The 27,706-nt window shown below is 45.2% G+C and overlaps 1 protein-coding gene across 8 annotated transcripts; it reads left to right on the forward strand.

Annotated features, from left to right (window-relative positions):
• EWSR1 (EWS RNA binding protein 1) lies at nucleotides 1-26,592 on the forward strand. 8 transcript variants are annotated; one of them, XM_040251382.1, is made up of 18 exons: nucleotides 1-259; nucleotides 4,513-4,549; nucleotides 4,689-4,740; nucleotides 6,000-6,123; nucleotides 6,544-6,561; nucleotides 10,714-10,900; nucleotides 12,738-12,905; nucleotides 14,995-15,206; nucleotides 16,110-16,290; nucleotides 19,022-19,059; nucleotides 19,599-19,631; nucleotides 19,927-20,045; nucleotides 23,263-23,392; nucleotides 24,149-24,271; nucleotides 24,620-24,782; nucleotides 25,153-25,250; nucleotides 25,730-25,982; nucleotides 26,201-26,592. In XM_040251382.1, the coding sequence occupies exons 1-18, from the start codon at nucleotides 247-249 to the stop codon at nucleotides 26,238-26,240; spliced, it is 1,989 nt and encodes a 662-aa protein (XP_040107316.1). In that variant the 5' UTR covers nucleotides 1-246; the 3' UTR covers nucleotides 26,241-26,592. The 8 variants fall into 8 exon arrangements, with proteins under 8 accessions (XP_040107316.1, XP_040107317.1, XP_040107321.1 ...); XM_040251383.1 differs by having other exon boundaries at nucleotides 19,025-19,059; XM_040251380.1 differs by having other exon boundaries at nucleotides 156-259; nucleotides 5,997-6,123.
• Nucleotides 26,593-27,706: the final 1,114 nt, after the last annotated feature.

Below are 27,706 nucleotides of genomic sequence, written 5' to 3' on the forward strand. Positions count from 1 at the left end.
GCGCCCGCCCCCGCGGTGTGATTTCGGTCCGCTCATCACACCCGGGGCTCTTTAGAGAGAATCAGGACTGGAGAGGCGGGCGCGAAGGCCGGGAAGCGGCGGGTCATTCCGCCTTCCGCCCCCCCCCCGTGGCGGGGGCCCGATGGTAGCGCCCGAGGTTGCGGGTCCCGCGCCTGCGCAGTGCGGCGTCTAGAGGACCAGCGAGAGGGAGACGGACGTTGAGAGAACGAGAAGGAAGGAGAGAAAATGGCGTCCACGGGTGAGTGTGGTGGGACTGCGGCCGCGCCGGCGACGGCAGGGACGCCCAGATTGGGGGCCGCTCGTCCTTGGGGATGGCAGGGACGACTGAGTGGGCTTTCCCGAGAAGGGTGTGAGGTACCCGCCGCGGCCTGAGAAGCTCGATGGCCGGCGTCTCCCTCCGCTCCTTCCCCTCCCCCCACCGGGCAGGCCGGCTCTGGAACCTTCCGGCGCCCCCGGCGCGCGGGGGGCTGGAGGCGGCGGGGGCGCGCGGGGCCTGCCTTGGCCCCCATTGTGTGGCGGCGGTCGGGCCCCGAGATCCGGGCCGCTCGCCACGTGGGCGGGGCCTGAGGCTTCGGGGCCCCGCGTGGGGTGGGGGTGGGGAGTTCGGCCAGGCCTCGGGCCCGGCACCCCGAAACTGGAGGTGGGGCGGGCGGCGGCTCGAGAAGCGGCAGGCCCGCGTCTTTCTGACTCTCCCCACCGCGATTCCATTTCCAGGGCCGCAGCCTGGGCCCGCGGCCGATTCTGCCTGTCCGGGAAGCCCGGGGTTGCGAGGGGGGAAGCAAATAAACAAAAAAAGGCTTCGCGGGCTTGTGAGCCGGAGCCCCGTCGTCCTTAAAGCCGGGTCGGCTGGCACGTCGTCCAGGGCTGCCGAATTGCCCCCCCTCGGCGGGTTCCAGCCCCCACGCCGAACTTCTGCCCGACTGGGCTTTAAACGGAGCGCCCCCACCCCACGCTCCGCTTTACAACTACCCAGTCAGCTGCTTCTTAAAGTTGTTTTTTTAAACCATTATTAGTCCTTTCCGCCACAAAAAGCAATTAAGCGGCTTCCCAGGGCCATTTTTCATCAAACGCGGAGGGAGGCCTGTTGTATAATGAGGCCAACCCGGTTCGCAAGTCCAGGAATCCACCACCGAAAGACATTTCTTGGCCTTTTTGATTTAGGAGAAACAAAAGGCCTCGGTCGGCGTTTGAATTATGCTTAAGTAGTCGTCTCGCACGTTTATTCGCTTAGGTTAAGCCGAGAGAGGCTTGTTTATTTCGTGGTCTGACAGAAGAGAGCGGAAGGAGGCGCGGACTGGACTTTGAAAGAAAGCCCGGGGTGGGATCTGGAATTTGGTGTGTGGGGTGGTCCTTACAGCCCCGGGGTGTGTAAGAGAGTAGCCTAAACGCGAGCTGCAGTTTGCAGTCCGTGCACTAACTGCGGTTGTGGATCGGGTGGAGAGATTTTTGCCTCTGGGGTTCTTTTTAGGCAGCCTGACTCCAGGCCTTGGAGGCAGTTAGAGGAGAGGGAGGATGGGAAAAGCTTTGGGTCCTTCCGAGTTTTAATCCGAAAAGGGTCCAGAATCCAGCAAGGGCAAGACAGCTTTGTGGTCTGTACACAAGCAGGTGGTAGACGCTGGCTGTTAGTGCCAGGGTACAGAGTGCCCCTGGAGGAAAGGACTCTGAAACAACCACAGTCCAAGACACCTCCTGGTGGGGAATGGTTTCCTCAGAGCCCTTTCCTCCTCCCTCTTGCCTGCAGTGTTCGGATTTTGCAAGGTGGAGTGCTGCTCTCCCTTCGCCGTGAAAGTTTGGGGAGTACGCCTGTGTGTATTTAAGTGTGTAGGGGGGGCCATGCCGGTTTTTCGTTCTCCTTTGCTCAAGCTCTGTGTACTGGTGACTGCCGCATACTGTATTAGAGTTGCAGTTGTGGTTTATGTAGACATGCAGCGGGTCTGACGGGGGTCCTTTGAGGGAATCCTTATCTGGGCTTCAGTGTCCTGTCCTTCAAGATGACCGGCTTAGGCTAGACCTTTGAAGAGCTTTTTGAGCCCTTAGTTTCTGATGTTACAGCTCTCACGGCGTTGTCCCGAAGTGACTTTCTTTAACTTATGATGTAGTCTGAAGCTGTAACTCTCAACAGTTCGAATCGTGACTGCCTGAAGTTTCTAAAAGCCACCACATTGGGCAATATTCTTAGCTTTTCTTCCTCCTTATTTGGCATATTTAGAAAAGTACCTAAAGTATATGTCCACTTTAGCAGAGAAACTTCCAAGTAACCACCATGCAGACCAAGAAATAGAATATTGCTAGCACTCTGGGTTGGGAATATCCCCAAGAGGAGAACGTGGCAACCCACTGCAGTAATCTTGCCTGGAGAATCCCGTGGACAGAGGAGCCTGGTGGGCTACAGTCCAAAGGGGCGCAAAGAGTCTAACAGGACTGAAGTGACTTGGCATAGCACTCTGGAGGCCCCCACCCATAGCCCCCTTTCTCCTCAACTTGTCCTGTGTTTTAGTATAGTCTTCAGCTACACGTTTGGGAGTTATAACAAAAAATAACTGCTAAATAATCTGACCAGTGTGTAACTGTAGATTTTTGAGGCCATGTAAAGGTTTGTACGCTGTAGGAAGATAACAAGTTCTCATGAAGCACATTTACTACCTCCCCTAGCCCAACAGTGTGGGGCTAAATCAGCTGGTTTCCCATTGATGTGAGGTCATTGGTTGTTCCTTGTCAGCTTTGCCAGCTTTATGTTTTACATAACTGTTGTGTAAAAGTTCTCCTGCAAACACTGAACTTACATGTCAATGATATAGAACCATTCCTCACACAGAAGCCTCAGTACAATGTAGGTTGAAATATTTGATTTTTGGTGTTTCATTGGTATGTTTATTTTTTAACTAAAACGTGAAAGAGGTGATTTGAATTTTTATATGTCACATACAGAGCTGAGATTGTCTTGAACAAATCGACTTACTCATACATAGCCTTTGGTGGTTGATTTGATGATGTTGATGATTCAGGGTTCTGAGTGAAGGGTGTAGAGGAAGGAAAGTGGTCAAGTTATGTGTAGAGGTGAAAAATGAGCCAAGTTAAAGAGATGGATTCAGCAGAATGCTCTAGGGGCAGGCCAGGTGAACTGTGAAGCAGGCTTCTGTTGGAGTGAGGTTAGAAACCCCCTCTGTGAAGAGCTGTCAGCTTTTGCTTTCAGATAAGGCACTGCTTTCTGATTGGAAAGGAAGGGCCCTTTGGTCTGCCTTAATGGCGGTACTGTCTTCTGACGTATTAATAGAATAAGACAGTAGTTCTTAGAGCAGAGAATTGGGCAAGATTTTTTTAAAGTATATATGAATGTTTACTTCAGTAGTGCCATGAAAGCTTCTTAACAATTTTCTTTTCTATTTTCACTATTTTTAGACACTTCAGTGGACCAGAGGGTTTTTTTCTTTTAAGTCCCCTTTTTGTGCATTTGTAAATTTTTTTTCAAAAAAAGAATATTTATTTGGCTGTGCTGGGTCTTAGTTGCGGCACGTTGAATCTTCGTAGTGGCACACAGACTTCTCTGTGGCTGTGGTGCACAGGCTTAGCCACCCTGTGCGTGTGGGATCTTAGTTCCCAGACCAGGGACCGAACCCATGTCCTATGTTCCGGAAGGCAGATTCCTAACCAGTGGACAAATTTCTCATGGAAAGAAAAATTGTAGGAAGGTTTACTTAGGGCAGGGGAAGAAAAATAGTGTGTTTTTAAGGTGAAATCACTTAAGTTTTAAAAGATGGTTTTACCTAAAACCGAGCTATTCGACCAAAAGATTAAATGCTTTCTTCTCTGCCAATTATGGGTCTTCAGTGGGATTTGTAACATAGTTTTTAAATTATAGCTATGACCCCTCATAGGGTCAGCAAACCCTTTAGAACCCTGGTTTGCAGGATAACATGTATCATTTTCTGCCATTTCTGTTCAGCCTTCCTAGGGAATTATGGGCCGTCTAACTTGTTTAAGTGAGGGAGTGATTTTTTTTTTTTTAAACTAGGTTTTGAGAAGATGTAGCTACTGATATAGCCATTCCAGTATTGTAGTGTTATATTCCAGTATTGGAATTGTTGTTGTCTTCCAGTATTGTTACATTGTTGTGTGCCTCCTGAGGGTAAAATTTTGGGCGCTGTTACATTTATCTCATCTCCTGTTGGTTTTAGGATGATGGTCATATATTTGAAATGACAGCCAGTGGGTTAAGGGAGGCTTTGTAGTCATGGGAACATGCAAAGTATCTGCCAAATCAGCTGATCTTGACCTTATTAGCTAGCACTTTGTTCAAATTTTCTGAATTTAACTGGCTTAGACTTTTTTTTGGTTTGGTGTTGAGAGAGAAGAGATACTCATTTGGACCTGTGTTGTCCTGTAGGTCTTCTCGGTACGGTATTTAAAAATTCATCTTCCTGCTGCCTGAATTCCTTCCCTCCTCCTCGTAAATTCTGGCTTCACACTATTTTCTCTTCTTGTTTTCTCTAGATTATAGTACATACAGCCAAGCTGCAGCCCAGCAGGGGTAAGTCAGATTTTTACAAGTGTACTTTGGGTGTAATTGGTTGCTTTTTTAGAGTACAGAGCCTCCTCTAATTGTAGAGAATTTAGTAATGGAATTTGGATGTTCTGTGTTCAGTTCTTGCATTTAATTTCTCTTACAGCTACAGCGCTTATACCGCCCAGCCCACTCAAGGATATGCACAGACTACCCAGGTAATTTTTAAGATAATTATATGTGGCTGCATCCCCAAGTAAACTATCTCCATCAGCCATTAAAACAATAGCTAGCATGAATCTTTTTCAAAAATTAAGTAATGGAAAAGTATAATGTGTTTGAAATCATAAAGTGCACAGATATTTACACTTTCACAGTGGGAGTGCCATTGTAATGAAACCGTCCTCAAACTGGGAGTTGCTAGTTCTCCTTTCCTTTCTAGTATTATTTCTCAAGTTTGGTGTTTTGCTCCATGCTTGTTCCTTCTGCATATTTTGTGTTTGTTTATTTAACTTAATTGTATAGCAGTTTTGCAGAGGAAGGTGATAATATGGCATTTTGCAGATAAAAAATTGCAGTGCATAGATATTACACCATTTGCCAGTGGTTGCACAGTAAATGATGGGTCAGCTCTTATGGCTGCCTAACTAGGGCTTCTGGGCTCTTTCTAGTACATGAGCCTGTTTTAAAATCTAGGCCAAAAGATACTAGAAATTAGCCACCTAGTGTTCTCAAGATCACCTCAAATTCTGAAATGGTCTGTGGCATAAAAGAATACTAATAGCTTGGTTGTGGAAAGATTCTAGGACAGGCAGAATGTGATGTCTCTAGCAGATCTTACATAACTGGCCGTTCAAATCTAGAATGTGATCTTAACTGATATCTGAAGGAACAGCTCATACCTTGCCAGGTTTTAAGTATTACTGATGTGCAAGTTCAAAATTCAGTACTCATGCTTTACTAATCTAAAGGAGACATGTAGTATTCCTCATTTTCTTTGAAGTGGTGTGACAATTTGTAAATCTTTGTCCGATGCTGAAAATCCAGTTTTCAAAATTGTCTGACAGGTTTTAGCCCCATTTTCATTTTTTTTCCTCTTTTCATTTTGTTTTTCTAGCATTTGTTTCTATTTGCTAAAACTGCTACACTGAGTGAGAGCAATTATACATCTTTTCCCTCATTATGCATCATTTGAGGGCATCTTGTTAATTTCTTAAATTTTTCTTAATTTCATTAAATTGAGATTTTTACCTATTTGTCTCAGGAACTTTTTTATAGTTTAGGAAAATACAAGTGGATTAGATAAGGGGAAACAAGCATTCATGATATTGTGAGCTCTTGTCTTTTTTTTTTTTTTTTTTAATCTTTTTATTAATTTTTATTTTCCAATTTAGGAACTTAGAAGTAAGTTAGTCCATTTTATTGCTAAAATGCTAGATTCATATATGAAGTTCTTGAATTCTTTTTCTTGGAGCAGGCATACGGGCAGCAAAGTTATGGAACCTATGGACAGCCCACTGATGTCAGCTATACCCAGGCTCAGACCACTGCAACCTATGGGCAGACCGCCTATGCAACTTCTTATGGACAGCCTCCCACTGGTAAGACCCTGGGAGACTTTGGGGCCACGTTACCTAGGGTGTTTGCTAAGGAGCTTGTTAGTTGTGCTCTTGGGTATATATTCTAGTTGATACCTTGGCGTCTGGGAATCCTTTATTCTTAGGAGGAGCTGGGTTTTTTGTTTTGTTTTTCCTTTTCCTTACATTCTCCTTGAAGGATCTCTAATAGAATGTGGGTGGGGTAAATCCCAAAGGAAAAAAGAATTTTTTTTAATGTATCTTATACAGTGTATTAAATAATTTCACAACAAAATGGAGAATATATAAAAGACTGTGCTAATGCTAATACTGGGTAAGAATGAGCCTTCTTAAACGGAGCTGCTTAAAAATCGCACTGATTTTCAGATCTGTTTGCTTCATCTGATAGTGTGCCCTCTACTTTTTGTTTTGTGCTTTCCACAGTAGAAGGGACCAGTACAGGTTTGACTACCCTGCTCATTCTTGCATGGGAAATGCTTTCCATCTTGTCTAACCCTGTAATGTTAACCCTTTAGGTGTTTTCATTTGTTTAACCCTCAAACTTAACATCACACACAGCAAGGTTGCTAATGGAAAATTGCTTCAGGTCCCATTTGCAGATCCATGTCCTTTTTCTTTGTGTAATTTTGGGAAAGATTTTGCTTTATTTTATTTTACATTATTTTGTGTCAAGCCTTAATAATAGTTGTTCACCTTCTCAGAGGTACTTCAGATGACTACTTCCCAGCTGATTTTCCCTGTTCCCTCAAGGATAGGTTGCATGATTAGATTTATTTAGAGGAACAGATTGCCATCCTGCATGTATTATGTTTGTCTGTTGGTTGGTTTCCAGTCCAGACATGTTTTATTTTCCTTTTAAGTATTAATGATATTATTTTAATCCATAGTATGTTTTAAATATATGTAACAGCATTTCAGGGAGCAAAAAATAAAAAATGAACTATTTTAAGAATTAGAATAAATTATATCCTAATACTGGGGTTGAAAGTGGAGTGTGTGAAAATTGTACAATAACTTTTTTATGTTTAATACTGTGTAACATTTCAGGATCCCTACCTTTTCCCCACCCACCCACTCCTGTCATTATTATTTTAAGAGAATATTACTTTTCAAACTATCTTCAGTCCCCAAGTTATATATGGTCTACCAGAGTTGATAGGGAGAAACTCACCTATGATTTATTTCATTGTGTGACTGTGTTATGGATTTGATGGGAAGTATTTCCTAGTCTACCTAATGCATATCATTGAATAGGATGGGAAGTGTTTAAACTTTCTGTGGGTGTTGGCAACTATAGAAAAACCTGGAACTGAAATTTTGCAGTTTGTATTTTGAACACAGAATTTTGAAATTGTGAGATGAACTTTGCATATTTAAGCTATTACATTTTTAATGAGATGTAATTGACATATATGACATTAGTTTCAAGTGGAAACTAATGTACAACAAAATGACTCATTGTTTGTGAGTATTGTGAATTGATCACCACCAGTCTAGTTAGCCGGAGAAGGCCATGGCACCCCACTCCGGTACTCTTGCCTGGAAAATCCCATGGATGGAGGAGCCTGGTGGTCTGCAGTCCATGGGGTCGCTAAGAGTCGGACGCCACTGAGCGACTTCACTTTCACTTTTCACTTTCATGCATTGGAGAAGGAAATGGCAACCCACTCCAGTGTTCTTGCCTGGAGAATCCCAGGGACGGGGGAGCCTGCCGTCTATGGGGTTGCACAGAGTCGGACACGACTGAAGTGACTTAGCAGTAGCAGTCTAGTTAGCATGAATCACCACACGTCATCCTTCCCCGCCACCGCCCCACACACACATACACACACATCATCCTTCTGATGAGAACTTTTAAGATCTTCTCTCTGCCGCTTCTAAGTGTATAATACAGTATTGTCAGCTATGGTCACCATACTGCACTTTGCTTCCCCATGACTGGTTTTTTACAACTAGATGTTTTTAGCTACCTTTAACTCATTTTAAAAGCAAGTGTCATTTGAAGTAAAATAGTACAGCCTTTGGAGTCTCTGAATCATAAGAACATGATCAAGACATTTGTAGGAAGTAGTTTCTAGGTTCTGTAGAGCTGTGTATTCACTTTGTAGTTTATGGAAGACCTTTCATATCTCCCCTAATTCTCCCATCAACTTTTGGAGTGTAGAAACTAAAATTAAACCTGGTGAGCAAATTGAAGCTGAACCAAACCAAATAGGACCCCAACAGTAGTAGGTATGTTCACGCAAGCTGAGCACTCTTTCACTCACCTCATTCTGCTTTGCACATAAAAGCACAAAAAACTGGATAATTACTGGAAGAAATATATAAAAAGACTCTTTTCTAGAATATTTTAAAATAAAACTGCATGAGGAGGAGCTATATAAATCTCAGCTTATTAATTGAAGTGGAAATATTAGACTTTAGATTGTATTGAAGTTGAACAAAAATTCTGGTAGTTTGTGTGATGTTTCTTACTCTCTTTTTTCTTAAATTCTTCACCACATGGTAGATATGTTGTCTTTTTGATATTGGTCATTTTTATTGTCATTTTGTTCAATTAATTTTTGCTCATTTTGCTTGGCTGCTTGTGTGGGTATTACAAATTAATTAAAAGATTATTAATCTGGTGTCTATTACTGTAATTTTCAGCATTACAAGGGTCTGTTGCTGGATGTTTCTGTGACATGAGTTATTGCCCTTAACAGTTTTTGTTGTTTTTTAATTGTTGTCCTTATAAATCTTAAAAATGGCTTGTCATGGAGAGGGGAAAAATCTGTGTAGGAGTAATAGGGTAGGTGGAATTAGATTCCAGTTAAATTTTAAATAAAGGAGTGCTTTATATGGTTGACATTAGGATTCTGCAAAGAAATTTTAAATTAAATAAACAGTTCAGATGAATAACATGCCAACTCAAAAACCTTCTAGTGCTTGGGACTCCTGTTTTGTGAAATATGCTTTCATGTACGTTTCAACCCAACATATTTGAGAAGGCAGTTACTGTCTTTGTATATAATTAATTTCAGAATTGCCCTGAAATGTTTGAAGTGGAGAAGAAAGTATTCTGTGCTACAGATTGGTGACATTTTAGATTGCACAGAGGGAAACTGATTTTTTTTTTTTTTTTTTTTTTGGCTAGTAAGTTCTGTGTAGAGTGAGGACACTGTTCTAACTGAAGTTTGTTATGAGTACTGAAACTTTTTTGCTTTATTGAGATTTGGATTTTTCTTTGATGGACATAAATGCTGAGTACTAGACTTGACTCTTTTGCATGGCTGACTGCTTGTTGAATAGGAATAAGGAATGCCAAGCATCAGGAAAGATTATGACACCTCTTCTAGGAAAGGGACTCAAGTTAGAAACTGCAGGTTCGGGGGTAGTCATGTTCCAAGCCCAAATTCCAGATGGAAGGGCATGGAACTCAGGAATTCCCTGGTGGTCCAGTGGTTAGGACTTGGGGTTTTCACTCCCGGGGCTTGGGTTCACTCTCTGGTTGGGGAACTAAGGATCCTGCAACCTGCACAGTGCAGCAAAAAGGAAAAGAAAGGATGTGGACCCCACCTGGTGTGGCAAAGGCAGGAACTAGGGAGAGACCCTAGCTTGGTCTCTGTACACGTACAAGGACAGGTGTGTAACACTTGGTTAGGGAAATAGCAGGGAGGCTACAAAGTCCATCTCCAGTATTGCTTAGCAGGAAAAATACTCATTTGCTCATGGTAGGTAAATGAGAGAGAAATGGGATGGATAACTTGATGACTACTAGCATTTCAAATGGTTTATGTGAAATGTAACATTAATTTTCAGTGTGTATTTTGGGAGTATTAAACTTAAGGTAATTTATCAAAAAGTTAAAGAGGAAAACCTTTATTGATCATACGTACGTAAGCAAATATAATTTGTAGTATGTCTTTATTACTAATGTAATGCTGGTAACTGGCATTTTCTTAGTAGTTTATTACCTGAAACAAAATTAGTGGTTCTTAAAGAGTGTTTAATCAGTTGTTAACATCTCACTGAAAATTAAACACATCTTCTCCACAATTTCCAGTTTCCTTAAACTTGAACTGCCCATGATGCTTGGAGCTGAAAGCAAATAATTCCAAATGATAGGTTTTAATGCTAAACTTGTACCTGGATCCTTATTTTGCAGCTACTTTATGTCTTTTACCTCCCTTCCTGGGGAATTTTATTCCTGTTTGTAGAGATTTGGAGTATACTTAAGTAGTTAGTTGAAAAACTTGTTTAAGAAGGCCTGCTTGCAAAGCCAGTATAGAATTTGTGTCCCCTATTGAATCCCTTAAAGGTGGGGGCAAAGGGAGCCCTTTTTTCTATATCAGCATTTTCTGTGGCCTGCTCTGTCTTCCTTTCTGTTTGGTGTGGTTTAGAGCAAAAGAGACAGTGCTTTGCTGAAAACTGAGTGTTATCAGAGAACGTAGGCTTTAAATATTGGTTTGTTGCTACTTTTACTGAAGGGGAGATATTTAAAGGAGCCAAATATCATAATGTTTGAAAGTGATTTATAATTTGTTCTATTAATGAGTGTCCAGGCAGATCCCTGAGGAGCCAGAAATCTGACGTAGCTCTCCTTTGTTCCAGGATATTCAACTCCAACTGCCCCCCAGGCATACAGTCAGCCTGTCCAGGGGTACGGCACTGGCGCTTACGACACCACCACTGCCACGGTTACGACCACCCAGGCCTCCTATGCAGCTCAGCCTGCATATGGTACTCAGCCTGCCTACCCAGCTTATGGACAGCAGCCAGCAGCCACCGCGCCCGCAAGGTAAGACCCCCCTCGCCTGCTTCTAGCGCTGGGGCCTTGGGCGTTCAGAAATGAGAGCACACCTGCCCCCTTGAGAGCACCCTTGACTTGGTTCCTTTGCAAAGCTCACTCAGATCTGCTTGGGTGTCAACAGTTCTTCACCCAGCACAGTCACACCAGAAATGTTACTCATCTTTAAGTAGATGAGTGGTGCCATCCAGGCGCCAGAATAAGGAATGTCACTGAGTGGGTTGTTTGGTTTTAGTAGAATGGGCATTTTGATATGAGGAGGTATTGTATTTACTTTGCTAACCCCAGATGAAAATAGAATGTGGTTTCCTCACAACAGAACAACTGATGGACTTAAAGTCTGATGCTTTTACCTTTGGTTTTATTGACCCTGTAAATGGGTAATAGCTTTCTCTTTGGGAAAAAGACTCAGTTCTCAGTTGGGGGTGGCTTGGTTGTAGAATCATGTATTTCAAGAAACAGTCACATGATCCAGTTGTCAGTTAAGGCTGTATCCATATCCAGAGTCAGACCTTGGTGACGTGGATTTCTGTATTGTGTACTGGCTTGCTAATCTAAGTACCACAGGCAAGTATGAATTCTTAACTGGGCGCCCTGCTATAGGGTGAATATTTGGGCAAACAGTTCGTACTTCATGACTGATAAGCAAGTAAACAATATTAATTATTAACAGAAGATTTCAGGTCTTTGCTTTAGACAGTGCACTTAGGTGGCTTCTGCATACAGTCTTGAAGGAACATTGAATTCTGGTTTGAAAGAAGACTTTAGGGAGTAAACACGAGATCAACTTGTAACCTAGACTTTTTGTCTGCTGTAGAGGTAAGAAATTAGCTCTGGCAAACACTCATGAGAGTACTTCTAAAATGCACAGTGAGTAATCAGAGCTACTGAGTAGTGTACATCTTTTAGACAGTCTTCAGTGGTCAGTGTTAAGCGGGTTCCCCTAGGGGCCCAGTTCAGTTGACTTAGAATGTTCTCAGATGTTTGAGGTCCCATTTGATGCCCCATTGCAACAGTGTATCCAATCCGTTGGGGGGTGGGGTGCGGGCAGGTATATGCTAGTCTTTGAATAAGTCATCCTTTTTGGTTTCTTAATTTTTCAATCCCTCACACTTTTATAACAATAATCTGTTTCCTGATCAGTGATAGCTACTCACTTTTCCCTCAGAGAGAGGGCTTGTGAACTGTTGCAGCTCTTTGGAGAAAGCAATACTTCCACATCCTCCCTGGTCTGCCTGATGATTCTTGGGCTTTGCTTTAAATAGCATGCACTCAACTCTGCTACAACCCTGTTAGAGACTGTGGGGTTAAGGGATAATAGAAACCTCTTTGGTTTTTTTCCCCTTGGGATTAATCACTTCACAAGGATATTTCCCAATTCATCCTGAGCATGAGAGGATGCCGTAGACTTACATAAATGTTACTTTAACCCAGAATTTGCATTCTTGTTAAAGTTTCTTGTTTGTCTTTAATAGTCCTTATTGAGAAAAGGCATTTCCTTCCTGAAAAAACCACCTCCCATCCCAGATCAGTTAAATGGGCAGCACAGGGTATTGTAATTGCTTCTATAGCTGCTGAAGTGAAACGAAAGGAGCGTGTTGATGTCTCTCCCGTGGATGTGATTAAGACTCTTCCATCTTTAGTGTTCTCTTCCAGCAGAGACCGTTGGACCAACATTGGGTTTTGATAGAGTTCACTTTACAACTGTATTTATTTCCAAGCTCAATCCTAACATTGTTTATTATTGCTCATAGATACTGCTCATAGAGTGCTTACTCAAGAGTTTGGTGTTGAGAGAAAAGTCTCACTTTTTTATTTCTCCTTTTAGACCGCAGGATGGTAACAAACCCGCTGAGACTAGTCAACCTCAATCTAGCACAGGGGGTTACAACCAGCCCAGCCTAGGATACGGACAGAGTAACTACAGTTATCCCCAGGTACCTGGGAGCTACCCCATGCAGCCAGTCTCGGCACCACCGTCCTATCCTCCTACCAGGTCAGTCTTCTCTTGCTTGCTCTTGTGGCCAGTGAGCTAGTGGAATAAGAGAGCAGATTTTTTTCAGGCTGTTGACCGGCTTGCTTTTGCTTCCTCAGGTGAACTGTGTTACCTGACTCCCAGGGATAAGCCTGACCACATATTCTACATTAAAATCTCAGTCTAAATATCAGTACATTTTTGCCACTTTTTTTTTTTTTAATTTATTCAGATGAGAAACAGTGGCATGAAAGCAGGTAAAGAGAACCATGGCAGTCTCATTTTCCAGGTGCAGTTGAGATGGGTCAAGTTGCAGGGCATTATTTTTTCAAAAAGAAAGTTTACCTTAATCATTTTATGTTTAACTTAAAGATCCATTCTTGCACCAGTCATGGCTAAGCCAAGGCCTTTCTTTTTGACTTAAAGAGTTTATTGTTCTGCCTTTTGTCTTAATTAGCCACACCAGCAACTACAGTGTCTAGTTTTGGTTTCTTTAAAGTAGAGGAAAAACCACAGGTGGTCTCAGATTTATTTTTTTGATGCAAGTTTTCAAATGAACTGTCTGAATTGTGTCCTCGAGTGTTAACTTGGTTTTGATAGAATTAACATTGCCCCTTTTTGTATTCATTTCATTGGCTTATGTATAAGCAAGCACAGCTGACTGGTAAGTGTCTCTGTACAGCTTGGAGCAGAAGGGGGCAGGGTTCGAGCAGTTCCTCCCAAGGGCCCACCCACACCTGTCACGTTGAGAGCACTGAATCTGGCAAGTTGAATAGGTGCGCTTGGTGTGAAGAGAGACTTTTGAGTCCTTACAGCTTCCCAGGGGCTTCTCTGGTGGCTCAAACAGTGAAGAATCTGCCTGCAATGCAGGAGACCCAGGTTTGATCTCTGGGTCTGGAAGATCCCCTGAAGAAGGGAATGGCAGCCTACTTCAGTATTCTTGCCTGGAGAATCCCATGGACAGAGAAGCCTGGTGGGCTACAGCCCATGGGGTTGCAGAGAGTTGGACACGTTTGCGCAAATAATGTTTTACAGCTGTGGTAAGGGAGGTGCAGATACTTAAAATCATTGTAGTTAGAATTAAAATGGTGCTATGCGTTGTTGTTTTTCACTGTCATGGTTCATCTAAAGTTTAATATTTCAAGCTTTAATTCTGTGTAAGAGTATCTTTGGTTAGTTTCCCTTCCCTTTAGTTGACATATGTGAAGGTGAATATCAGTCTGATATTCATTTTTCATACAGTACCTTGAGTCTGATGTTTCCTTGTCCATCTTTTCCTTATTAATGCCCAGATTCATAGACGATCAGGCATGTCTGGAAGTCTGGAACTATATACACACCAAAGCAACTTGAAACTTATGCTCAGGAAAAAAAGTGGCCACCCAAACACACATCAGGTGGCTTTGTACCTTCAGAAAACGAGCCGTCACTCCAGGGGATGATGTGGGCAGGCAGCCTGGGGACTGATCACCATACCGGGCTGCCTCACTTTTCTCGGTGCCGTTTCCTGGGTCATCCTCCCTGGGAGCACAGTCTTCCCTTAATACAGGAAACACCTAGGCTCCCAAACGTGCCTTGAGTTTGGTTGAGAATAACTATTATTCCGATGAGCACGTGTGCCTGTGTGTGTGTGCTCAGTTGTGTCTCACTCTTTGTGACCCCATGGCCTACAGCCTGCCAGACTCCTCTGTCCGCAGGATTTCCCAGGCAAGAGTGCGAGAGCGGCTTGCCGTCTCTTCTGCTGGGGACCTTCCTGACCCAGGGATTGAACCTGTGTCTCCTGCATTGGCAGGTGGAGCCTCCCGACCCTCCACTGCCGTGCCACCTGGGAAGCCCTGTTTCAGTAAAGTGGGGGTGGTAGAGGGGGAGACTCTTGATTACAGTTGTACATTTTATAGATAGGCTCGTCATGTGTGTGTGTAATGCCCTCTCCTGTTCAGAACTTGACTGTACAGAAATACTTTGCTCACTTTAAGTCAAGTGTGTTTATGTAAAAAGTAACTAGAGTCTTAAGAGTTTCTATGGCACATGCTGAGAATGCCTCTTACATTTAGGGGACCTAAAATAACAAGCCTCTCCTAACAAACTGTTTTGTTTTGTTTTTTCTCAGCTACTCCTCTACGCAGCCGACTAGTTACGATCAGAGCAGTTACTCCCAGCAGAACACCTATGGGCAGCCGAGCAGCTACGGGCAGCCGAGCAGCTATGGCCAGCAAAGCAGCTATGGGCAGCAGCCACCCACTAGTTACCCCCCCCAGACTGGATCCTACAGCCAGGCTCCAAGTCAATATAGTCAACAGAGCAGCAGCTACGGGCAGCAGAGTGAGTTGCTAAGAGAGAAAACCAAATAAGAATGGTTCTGTTTGGAGTTTCTGAAACGGGGAAACACTCTACCACTGTGTGCTTTTGAACTCCAGGATGTATCTTGAGGGTATCATATCCTGGCTAATAATCCTGGCTTTTCTCCAGTTTAATTGTTGTTAGTATGGTATGCCTTGGGAGAAGAGAGAGTTTGTAACTGACCAGAGAAAAAGTTTCAGACTGCCAGCCCTGCTCTCTGGGGAGGTTATATGCAGTGAGTGAAGCCAGCTTTTGTTATGGCCTGCCCACCCCAGCTCATTAAGAGAGTGTGAGCAGGTAGCTATTGAAGATGCTTGCAGTTTTGATAGTTAAAAAGATACTGTATTTTGATTTTGTTTTTTTGTTCACATTCATAAGACAAAAATTTTTGTGGAATGCTTACAGTTTATTTATGTGGAAAAGTAACCAAAAATTCTAAAAGTTGTCTTCACAATATAGTCTTTGCCTGGATTGTTGTCTTTAAATTGCACCCATGAGTATGTCTCATTATGACAATGAGTCGTGCTTCTTGATGGAGACGACCCCTTAGCAACCCCCAAGAAACCTGACTCCATTTTTGTTTGAGTGTGGTTTAAAGACCAGTTTTTTAAGGCATCTTGGGATACAGAACCCTGTGAATTGTTGGTCAGAGCCCTGTTTTTGTTTGAGAGTGGTTCTTTCCTAGGCAAACTATATGAGATTACTTCAGCCTTTTTTGTTGAACTTTATGTAAAGCTTACTGATAGAGGGGGACTTAATCAGATGTAAAGAAGATGGTACCTCGGTTAGTGCCTTGCACTTGAGAATTCTATGATTCCAGGAGAAAGTACAACAGCAGTGGTGTAAATGCTGATCCATGGCTTACAGATGTGACTCTTTCCTCAGGTTCATTCCGACAGGACCACCCCAGTAGCATGGGTGTTTATGGGCAGGAGTCTGGAGGATTTTCCGGACCAGGAGAGAACCGGAGCATGAGTGGCCCTGATAACCGGGGCAGGGGAAGAGGGGGATTTGATCGTGGAGGCATGAGCAGAGGTGGGCGGGGAGGAGGACGCGGTGGAATGGGGTAAGAGCAAACCTTTTCTCCTTTTACCTAATTTTGTTTCATCCATAGGATTTTCAGTGGAAAGAAGGGACTGAAAGACATAGGAAATTTATTTCTGCATTTCCATGGATAGTCTGATGAGCCCAAGCCATCTTGCAAACATGGAAATGTCATCTCTGTGGCATATCTATAGAGGCAGTTTGCTTTTTTCAATGCCAGTTGACTTGGTTGGGTTGGGGAGAACAAAGAATGGTTTTGAAACTAGAGCTTTCAGTCCCCTTCCTGGTTTCCAGAGGTCAAAAGCCTCCTGGGTAATAGATTTGGGATGGAACACACACAACCCTTCTAACAACCCTAGGTGTTTGACTAATTGCTTCTGAATGATTGTCTTGAAATACCTGGTGTATATACTGCAGAAAAGGAATGCAGCTGTTTTCCACAATGTTTGTCCCCAACTTCTGTTTATACTTGGAACTATTGAACATAATGATGAAGATCTTGGTCCCATAACCCTTGAACTATGGCCTGAGGTGCACCTGGTGTACAGAGAAGTCTAGTAGCTTTGTGCAGAGTAATGTATATAATGGTGGAATCACTCTCCCCAGTGGAGATTTTGAGAAGTCTAAATCGGTTTGACCATTTTGATGGATGGAACTACCTGGTTTAGAAAACTTTGTCTAGAGTAACATGAACCTGCTACCCCACCCTTCCCCTCCCTCCTCCCACATCCTTTTCCCTTTCTGGTGTCTCTACTTTGATGAAGGTGAGGTGAAATGTTGGTTAACATAATCCAGAAGGCTTAGTTCTGTGTGTGTTCTGTCCCTGTATAAACTAGTAAAAAAAAAGTTATGCAGAATGTTGGTATCAGTATAAATTGGATTTGGTGCCACTGTTGGTTCAAGGAAAAACTGAATAGAATTTCTTTAGAAGTGTACTTCAAGATTAAATATATAATTGATGTTTAAATTTTATATTAACAAATCTGTTTACTGCTGAAATACTGGTTTAAAATACTGTTTTGCATATTCTGCATAACTTAAGTCTTTAGTGAAATCTTTATTGGAAGAAAGTCATTTTATAAGATGCAAAAATTTATGAATAATTTCGTATAAAGTAGAATCAATCTTATGATTTGGAGAATATCATTCCATTATAAAGGTTTCACTTCTTTACAGATGTTTTAAATAGATGTAGACACTTGAAATCACTGTCATCACATCTCCAATCATTTAGAGTCCTTAGTATTTTTCAATTGCAAAACCAATTTTAAGTTTATTCATTTCAATTCTCCAGAAGTAATCATTCTACTAATTTTGCTAGTAGAGGGTGTTCCCTCTTTGTCTGAGAAGTCTCTGCTGAAGCCATAGGGAACACCGTGGCTCTCCCCACAGGCTTCTCAGCAGACTGTGACGCGGTCCGCGGGATCCTGTGGGGACAACACAAGAGCCCCCCCTTTTTTTTTATTGTGGTGTGGTGATGGTTTTCAGTGTCTTCTGCAGGTAAGGCACTCAATGTTGTTAACATGCCCTTTTTCATTGCCTCAGTATTTTGATATTTTCATTGGCTGTTAAACGTGGAAACTTTTTAACATGCTTTGTCGCATTTATATGCTACAGGTTACAAAGTGAGAGCCTTGTATACACTTCAATACTTAAAAAGTACCCGTACTCAGTACTCAGCCGGCAGCATAATGAAAAGTGGGACTAGACACGGTGTCCATATGGAGAGGAAAAATATACATAGAATATTTTTAACAAAATGTATTCATTGTATAAATGGAATCCTTCTGTAACTTTGGTAACTGCATACTTGTTGTTTGGTAATGAACCAGAGGAGGTATAATACTCTAGAATTGTGTAACATTAAAGTGTAAACTTTTGTGTTTAAAGAGAGAGAACATTTTATGGTGTGTACTTTTAAAAAGGAAGCAAAGCTGCATGCAACAGCTTGAAATTGTGTATTCAGGTATTAAAGGTGCAATACTGGTTAGAAAAGCTCAGGGCCTCCCACTGAGGAGCTGCCTTTTATTTAAGAGAAAAACCTAAAAGGCCCAATTCTTACTCTTCCCCTTTCAGAATACATAAGGCAGTGATTTATGCTGCCGTTGTCATTGATCTCAATTGATATGTTTATAAAGTTGCACCCCCAGTCTGTGGAGCCTTGGTGTTTGTTGTAAATTCTCCTTTCACAGCGATTGTTAAACCCACTAGTGCCTTGAAACGTGTGGCTTTACGCTGAAGATCGGCTGGATGCGTCCTCTGGTGTATGTCATAGGCCTCCACTGTGGTGTCTCCTGCTTTTTATAAACTGTGATTGTTAAGAAGCCCAGGGCCTCACTTGGCTCTCCCCTGGGAGAGGTTGAGGGTGCACCTTTATGAGCATGAGAAGGTTCATCACAGCAGTTACCTGGCCTGCTGCTCCTCTCCACACAAGCTCTCCCTGTTTTTCAACTGATGGGGTGGGTGTTTGGGATGTATTTTTCCCCCAGTTTGCCAAGTATTGCACTATTAATACCAGCCCCTGAAATGAAAGGAATCAACCACACTGGTGTGTACAATCAGACAAGCAAGGTTGTATATAAAGGAAGTTTGAGCAAGCTGCCCTGAAGAAAGGCATAGTGACAAGATGAGAGAGATGCATTGTTTGGAGATGTGTTTAGCCAGTGCCCTTCTTCCCCACGAGCCCCCCCAAGGCTCAGAGCGGTACTGGCTTTTAAAGGGAAAGGCCTTCATTTCTTCGTTTATCCCCCCAGCAGCGCTGGAGAGCGAGGTGGCTTCAATAAGCCTGGTGGTAAGTTTTTGAGTATTACCATGGATAGTGTTTAAAAAAAAAATACAGTCAGTTTTTAGAAAACTATAATTTTTTATTAGTTTGATAAGCGGTTTAAAAATGATCTCTACAAAAGAGACTAATGGGTACTGCCGGCACTGTCTTAGGGGTAATAAGGTTAACCTACGGTTACAAAACAAAGGGTGACTTGGAGTATTGAGCAACTGCTTCTGTAATATGGGGGAGAGTACATTTTTAAAATTTGGTTTATTTGGAGGAAAAAAAATTGACTTAAATTTAACACTAATTTGGCACGTAAGCACTGAGAGTGGATTTGGTTAATGGTTTAAAAGCAAACTCGAGCAAAGGAGAAGCAAACCCTAGCAAGCCTGCCACAGACGTTAAAAGGGGCACTGCTCCATTTTAGCAGTGCGGGTCATTCTGAATTTAATGGCGCCCCATCAGATGGTGGCATAGGAGATAGCTGTGTGTGTTTGTAAGGTTTGTAGCTTGCAAGACGGGCACTAATAATATTTTGTATGATCTTTCCTGGTTGGCAGGACCCATGGAGGAAGGACCAGATCTTGATTTAGGTAATTTTGAATTCCTGGAGTTTATGTTGTACTTTGTAATTGAATAGCCCAGAAGCAAGTGTGTGTTGGAGTTCAGCAGCCAGGTAGATGAGTGGAATACTCTCGCTGTCAAGAGCAGTTTGGGGCTTCCTTTATCTTGAGTCAACAAAAATATACCAAAAGTTGTGTCTCACTCTTGTTAGTAAGGCTGGTAGTCCTCTTGGCTTTGTGATGAACGCTAGCAGGCAGTAGTGAGCGTTGGTCAATCAGCCCCTGTGGATACATGACAGTAACTGCCTCTCCTTTTCTCCGGAAGGCCCACCTGTAGATCCAGATGAAGACTCTGACAACAGCGCCATTTACGTGCAAGGGCTGAGTGACAGTGTGACCCTTGATGATCTGGTCGACTTCTTTAAGCAGTGTGGAGGCGTTAAGGTGAGTGAGAGCAGGACCTTGTGGGCTGGCAGATCTTGTAACCACAGGGCGTTTTGAAGAGAACTGACTTGGAGAGTTTCTGAAGTGGCTTGATTTTTTCCTTCTGGACTGTCCATATGTGGTTTGCTCCTTAAAATACAAAAAGCAGAAAGCGAAAAATACTGTTCTGTAGAAAAGAAATCCTGAACGCGGCTTAAGCATATTTGATAACTCAGGGTCACTTTTATGAAGTTAATTGTAAGAATATTTACATGAACTTTTGGGGGAGGAAATACAGACTGTAATGTTTTTAAAATAACGTTTATGTGTCCACACCCCGCAGTAGGGCTTTATGAGTGCCTTTGAGGTGCCTGGTATACGTCTTCCTTTTCTAGTTTTGTCCCTTCTCCCCACTTGAATCCTGAATTTTATCATTCCCTTTCTTTATAGATGTACCTCAATAATATTTTGTTTCAAATAATTTTGAAGAATAAATAAACAGATACGAACCCTTAAAAGTTTATGTATAGTGTGGAACATGTTGTAAAGAAGAATATAGTTGTTCTGTGTTCAGTGATCATAATTCTTAAGGATGAAAATAAATACAGCAAGATAGGAAAGGGATAAAATGAGGAACAGAGCCAGTCCAAGTGGGAAATAATTTCAGAATAACAGCAGGAATAGTGAGATAGGAACTTGCCCGGCAAGCTTGAAGAAGCTGGAGTGGCTAGAAAGTTTGGTCTGAGCTACTGTGATGGTTACCAATTAGATGAGGAAAACTAAGGAATTTTGAGGAGGGTCCCTAGGTCAAAATCTCAAAGTTTGGGCATCCTGTATTTATTTGTGGTGGTAACTTCTGTAAAGTCGCTACAGACACTGGATTAGTGAATGCCGAGCCACCGCCCCAGAGGTGTGTACACATCTCATGTAGATTATAATCACAAATTCACAGTTCATCCTGATAAATCCTACTCGTTTTACAAAGAAAAAGGTTCAGAAGTGTGACTTGCCTGAGTTGGTATTCAGATTTGTCCAACTAGTCCCAGAGCTAGAACTTGTTACAGAACGCTGCCCCCGACCTCCCAGTTCCCAGCCTCTGGTCGTTTCTAGGCGAGCTGGAACGGGAGGGAAGAGCATTGTCTTCCTCTGCTGGGAACATGTGCGTCCAGCCACACATTTTTCACTTTCTGTTCGTTGCCACAAATAACCAAAGAAAGTGCCACGAGTATTGATTTTGGAGTGACAAATACTTGAATCCACGAATAATGAGAACTGACTATACCCAGGTGTAGACCTGCTGGTTCTTAAGGTGTGTGTGGTGGTTAACCTCAAACACCACCTGGCCGACCAGTGTAGACTCTTCACTGCACGTCCACCACAGCCTCACCAGGAAGCACGTGTTTGTTTTTTTTTAAACTTTTAGTAATCTGGTAGAAGAAGATGGAAATGCAGTTTGCTTTCCCTTGATGGTTGATAATGCTATAATGGCATCCTGTCTTTGAAATGCCCGTCTGTGTCTCACACGCACTTTTCACTGGGTTGTCTGTCACTTGTTGGTTTACAGGTGGTTCTTTATATTGTCTGAATGCTAATCTCTGTCTTTGTTGCGAATACAAGTCTTCTGCTTTGTGGCTCAGTTTTGAAAGGGCGGGCTAGGAGATCATACCACTCTGCTTGCAGGGTCTTCGTTCCCCAGCCAGGGGCTGAACCTACGCCCTTGGCAGTGAAAGCAGAGTCCTAACCTCTGGACCACCAGGGAGTTCCCTGAGGCTCACATTTTTTACTCATTTTCTTTTGATGAATAGGAATTCTTTAGGCCTTTTATTCCACCACGTCTTTGTGAAAGGTCTGCCTTTTCCCTGGTGGTATATAGTGCTATCACTTAGAAAGTCCCCTACCTGGATCTGTTTCTTGGCTCCGTATATACTTTTCTTTAATTTGTGTGATCCAATGCTAGTAGCTCTGCTAATTACTCTGTGCTAAATCTTGATCTCTTGTAAGGCAGATTCTTGTTTCATTCTTTTTACTTCTTGCACTCCTATCCATACATTTTCGAACCAATTTACGAAGTTCCTTAAAAACCCCAGTTGGGGGACTTCCCTGGTAGTCGAGTGGTTAGGGACTCCATGCTCTCTGCAGAGGCAAAAGTGGTACGGTCCCCGGTCAAGGAACTGAGATCCTGCAACTGAGATCCTGCGTGCCTTGTGGTGCAGCCAGAGACCACACACACACATAGGGTGTTTCCTGAATCTATAAGAATTTGAGAATTTTTATGATACTGAGTGCTTTCCTCCCATCCCCCATTAACACTGTATTTGTCTATTAGGCCTTTGGTGAAGCCTAGCTCCTTAAAAGTTTTGCAGGTTTTTATTAATTTTTTTCATTAATGGGCTGTTTTGGAATGGATTTTGTGATCCATCTATATAAAAAGTTGGTAAATCATAAACTTCCTACTTGTGGATTATATAGTATATTGTCTATTTGGGTATGTAGGATTTATTCCTAGTTAAGAAAGTAGTGTTTACTATCAAGTTTGTAAAATTAAAGATTTTAAAATTATATAACCCATCATTCATGCCACTATTTTGTCACATTTCCTTTGTCTTTATATGCCCTTTATAAAAACATAGGTATCAGTACATGTATTATTGTAAGTTACTTCTTTTAAGCTCTATACATATTTTCATGTATCACTAGATACATAAATGTTTATATCCTAGAGAGTTTGAGCATATGCACATATAATGCAAAAAATACATGCAGCCATATTCTTGTGTAGCGTGGCTCCTGCACTCAGCCTGTCTGCATCTGGTGGTGAACTGGGAAGCCGATCCTGTTGTGTTTCTGGAGGGAACACCGGCTGTGGTTGAGCTTGAGGTGGTCGAGTCCTCTCAGCACACTCACAGTCCTGTGTGTTGTGTTTAATGATCGAGGACAGTCCTGCTGTATGTGCGGTGTGTCTCACGGGTGGCCTGACTGCACCCTAAGAGGTGGCTGCTCACTGGGCGCCTGTGATATGGTCCTTCGGGTGTTGGGGCAGGTACAGGCCATAGGAAGAGGAGGCTGGGGAAAAATGGCACACAATTTAAAACTTTGGGCCTATTTTGGTTTTATGTTAAAGTCATTTAAGTGTACATAGTTGTGGTAGCTACTTTGGAAATAAGTCACCGATAGTCCCACCATTCCTCTGAAAACTAGTATTTCTGGTCATAGCTTAATAATGCTCTTTTATGCCTAGATGAACAAGAGGACTGGACAACCCATGATCCATATTTACTTGGACAAGGAAACAGGAAAGCCCAAAGGCGATGCTACAGTATCTTACGAAGACCCACCAACTGCCAAAACTGCGGTCGAGTGGTTTGATGGTAGGAGCCCCGGCCCTCCTGGCTCTGCCTCCTCGGGGCACACGGAGGCTCTGGGAGCAAGTGTGGCGAGGGTCACCTTGTAGGTAAAGGCCTTGTGCTCGAGTATGTCCTTCTGTTAGAATGATTTTCTCTTAATGTGGCTCTAGGGACCAGGGACAGATAGGCTGTCCCTCTGTGTAGCCACAGGGTGTGCAGGAAGGAGGACTCGAGAGTCAGAGGAGCAAGAAGACCATCTCTGCTCCTGGAGGAGCGCTGGGGGTGTCTAGGAGGCGGCTTGCCCTGCTCCCCTCAGCCACACGAGGGCCAGGCGCTGACCTGGGGTTAAGAGATCCCTTATTTTCAGTCGTTCTCATTCAGATCCACTTGCTTCTCTAAGAACAGATGTCAAGAGGTGCAGAAAGCCCCACAGACCCCTCAGCTGTGCACATTTGCTGCGTGCGTGCGTGCGTGTGTGTGTGTAATGACTTTGATGTTGATCCTGGAATTTCAATTCTCACAAAACCAACTTGAAAGTGTCAGCAAGTTCTATCTCCTCTCAGCCACTTCCTGCTCTCCTCCTTGCCCTATTAAGGCTTTTCTGGCCTCGCCTGTAAAAATCTTAGGGAAGATTGTGGGAAGACACTGATGCAGTGGGAATGGTTGAGTTTGATAATGGGGTGCAGCTGGTGAAAAAGGAGTCGTGTAACCTTACCTGATCCCCTCAAGGGAAGTAGGAGTTGGACATTGGGAGTGATGAGTGTTCTCATCTCTTTCTAGGCAAAGATTTCCAAGGGAGCAAACTTAAAGTGTCTCTTGCTCGGAAGAAGCCGCCCATGAACAGCATGCGGGGAGGGATGCCGCCGCGCGAGGGCAGGGGGATGCCGCCGCCGCTCCGAGGAGGTATTTACTGCTGCTCTCCGGGCTCCGCTCTGCCGCTCTGAACGTTCTCAGTACCCTTGTCTGTGAGGAGCTTGGTCTCTAGAGTGAGAGCAGACCCCTTAGGAGTACGGACAAGGCGTGTAGAGTCAATAACTAGCATTGAGCACTGACAGCAGAGGAGGAGGGGTTGACGGGTCGGAGGCTGGGAGCCCTGGGAGCCAGGCTGCTGCGGGTCGGCCCTTGGGCTGCCTTTTGTTTCTCCTGTTTTGGTCCCTCACATGTGAGGAGGCCTGTCCTCCAGCTGTAGGGACAGACCACAGGGACACAGAGCAGTGCCCAAAGAGGTGGTTTGCTGTTTCCTTACTACAGGTCCAGGGGGCCCAGGAGGTCCTGGAGGACCCATGGGGCGCATGGGAGGCCGCGGAGGAGACAGAGGCGGCTTCCCACCAAGAGGACCCCGTGGTTCCCGGGGGAACCCGTCTGGAGGAGGAAACGTCCAGCACCGAGCTGGAGACTGGCAGTGCCCCAACCCGTATGTACTCACCCCCGCTCCCATCCTGGAGAGGCCTGCCTGCGGGCTTCCTTTGTCCAGAGCAGCCTGACCCTGGCCCTGCTGTGGGGTGGGTGGCCCCATCAGTCTTTACCAGCTGCCCTGGCGCCTTCGGGAGATGGCCACACAGTCCACAGGACTCAGGCCCACCTGCGCATGCTTGTCCAGACACTCGGCCGGATCAGACCCTGGTCCTGTGCTGTGCTGCCTGAGGCTGCGGCTGCAAAGCCGTTTTCTGTAGTCAGATCCTCTGAGTGGAGTTGGACCTGGACTTGGTGTTTGTGGTGGTTTCTGCTCAGGCTTGGCTTCTTTGGTAAGTGATTTCCGTTGTGATATAATTTTATTTATGCAGGGGCTGTGGAAACCAGAACTTCGCCTGGAGAACAGAGTGCAACCAGTGTAAGGCCCCAAAGCCTGAAGGCTTCCTCCCACCACCTTTCCCACCCCCGGGTAGGTACCCGCAGCTTCTTGGCACTAAACCGCTAATTAGCTCCATGGGCTTGGTAACCAGGGTCAGGTTGGTTTCAGCAGGCGCAGCCCTGACCTGGGGTGCTGTCAGTTCTGCACTTGACCTTTGAACAATACAGGGGCACTGACCCTCTGTGCAGTTAAAAAAAATCCCCTTAAATTTCACCACCCGCCCTCCACCTCCGTGTTTGTGGTGCCACACCCTTGGATTCTATGGACTGCAGATTGGGTAGTACTGTACTTCATATTTGGTGGGGGGGGGGTCAATGTGTAAGTGGACCCCCGAGCATTTCAGACCTTTGTCAGAGGGTTACCTGTGGTCCCAGTGTCAGTTCTGAACTGTGACCTGGTGTGCAGTGAGGGAAGCGCTGGCCCAGCTCTCCGCGCAAGGCCTCTGTGCTCAGCGTTCTGTCTTGGCACTGAGTGTCCTCTCCTGCGCGGTCACCCCGCTCTCCCCTCAGGCGGTGACCGCGGCAGAGGCGGTCCTGGAGGCATGCGGGGAGGAAGAGGTGGCCTCATGGACCGCGGGGGTCCCGGTGGAATGTTCAGAGGCGGCCGTGGTGGAGACAGAGGCGGCTTCCGTGGCGGCCGGGGCATGGACCGCGGTGGCTTTGGTGGTGGAAGACGAGGTGGCCCTGGGGGACCCCCTGGACCACTGATGGAACAGATGGGAGGACGACGAGGCGGGCGAGGAGGACCTGGAAAGATGGATAAGTATGTGGGGGTGAACCAGCTGGGGGCCTGGGCCGTCAGCCCCTTCCCCCGAACAGGTCTTCCCGGCCCTGGGGCGAGGGTGGGTGGCTGCCCTGAGCCTGGGCGGGCTTCCTCTCCATGCCCGGAGTCACCCTCCACCCCTCGGCGTCACCCACCGCCCCTTGCCCTCCCCTCTCCACCCCATCGTAACCCACCGCCCCTTCCCTTCTGCCGGGCAGAGGCGAGCACCGTCAGGAGCGCAGAGACCGGCCCTACTAGACGCAGAGACCCGCAGAGCTGCATTGACTACCAGATTTATTTTTTAAACCAGAAAATGTTTTAAATTTATAATTCCATATTTATAATGTTGGCCACAACATTATGATTATTCCTTGTCTGTACTTTAGTATTTTTCACCATTTGTGAAGAAACATTAAAACAAGTTAAATGGTAGTGTGCTGAGTTTTTTTTTCTTATTTTAAAGATGGTTGTTTAAGACTAAACAATGGGAACCCCTTGTGAGCATGCTCAGTATCGTTGTCGAGAACCAAGAGGGCCTCTAACTGTAACAATGTTCATGGTTGTGATTTTTTTTTTTTTAAATAAAATTACAAATGTTTATAAACAGTCACCCTTCTCCGCCTCTGTTGTACATCCACCACATGCCTACTTGGACGTGCCCCCAACACCTGGGATGCCCGGGTCTCTGCTTGTTCAGGTGTTCTGACCACCCTCCCCAGGTGCCAGCCCCTCCCTGGGGGTCTCACCCGGCTCCTCCCCCACCCCATTCTCAGAGGGGAAGCGTCCCCCTGTCCTCATGGACTCCATTCCCGCAGACCTCAGCCCAGACTATCTCCACCAAGACCCAGTCCTGGCTTCTCGCTGGCCCCCTCACCCAGCGAGGCCACCTTTGCTGTTCTCGGAGCCCCCCAGAGAGGCCCCTGGGACCTGAGCTGCCCCCTCAGCCTGCCTCCCTGCGGTCCCACCACGCGGGCCAGCGTGTCCCTGCCGGAGGCAAGGATGTCCCCCCCGAGGCCCGACACGCCCAAGATGCCGCCGAGCTCCTGCACTGTGCCAGACGCTGCCCCAGCACGTCCAGCTCCGTGGGTCGGTGCCCTGGGGGCCGAGGGGGCGCCTCAGAGCCTGTGCTCACACACGTCCTGGGCCTCAGAGCCTGGGCACACGCGCGCACACACACATCCTGGAGCTAAACGCCGATGCCCATCGGCCGCCTCCCCGGCCCATAGCCAGCTCTGCCACAGGACAGCCACCCAGTGTGACCCGTCTTGGGGCTGAAGCTGCCCCGGGTGCCTGCCCTCAGACGCCCTTTCCCAGCCCTGACCCCAAGGCTGCGCACAGGAGCCCGTGGGCGCGGCCCCGCTCCCTGCTCTCGGGAGCTCCCCGTCAGTCACACAAATTTTCCAGCACAGGCTTGTGGCCCCGCAAGGCCACACCCCGCAGGTCCAGATGAAGGCTGAAAGGTCAGTTGAGACGAATGTCGTTGAGAACAAAGGCTCGCAGAGAGGGGCTCACCTCCAAGGCAGGGACGGCTGGACACCGCTCCTCCAGGGCCAGCGCAGGCCCCGGAGCTGCCAGGCCCGGCCCAGTCCTGACAGGCCGGGCTCAGGATGAGCGTGAGCACAGGGAGGCTGGGGCGAGAGCGGGCCTTGCAGGCCTGCTGCTCTCTCACGGGCGCAGGGTGGCCGCTCAGGAGAGCTGGGGTCACTCGCCCCACAGCCAGGGCA

This window comes from Oryx dammah, unplaced genomic scaffold (assembly GCF_014754425.2).
Source record: "Oryx dammah isolate SB20612 unplaced genomic scaffold, SCBI_Odam_1.1 HiC_scaffold_12, whole genome shotgun sequence".
Taxonomy (NCBI): Eukaryota; Metazoa; Chordata; class Mammalia; order Artiodactyla; family Bovidae; genus Oryx; species Oryx dammah.

Excerpts from the sequence above, each read along its gene's own strand:
- EWSR1 (XM_040251380.1), top strand. Across the intron at positions 4,741-5,996 it reads GATATGCACAGACTACCCAG|CAGGCATACGGGCAGCAAAG; the intron begins GTAATTTTTAAG and ends TTTTTCTTGGAG. Across the intron at positions 25,983-26,200 it reads GGACCTGGAAAGATGGATAA|AGGCGAGCACCGTCAGGAGC; the intron begins GTATGTGGGGGT and ends TCTGCCGGGCAG.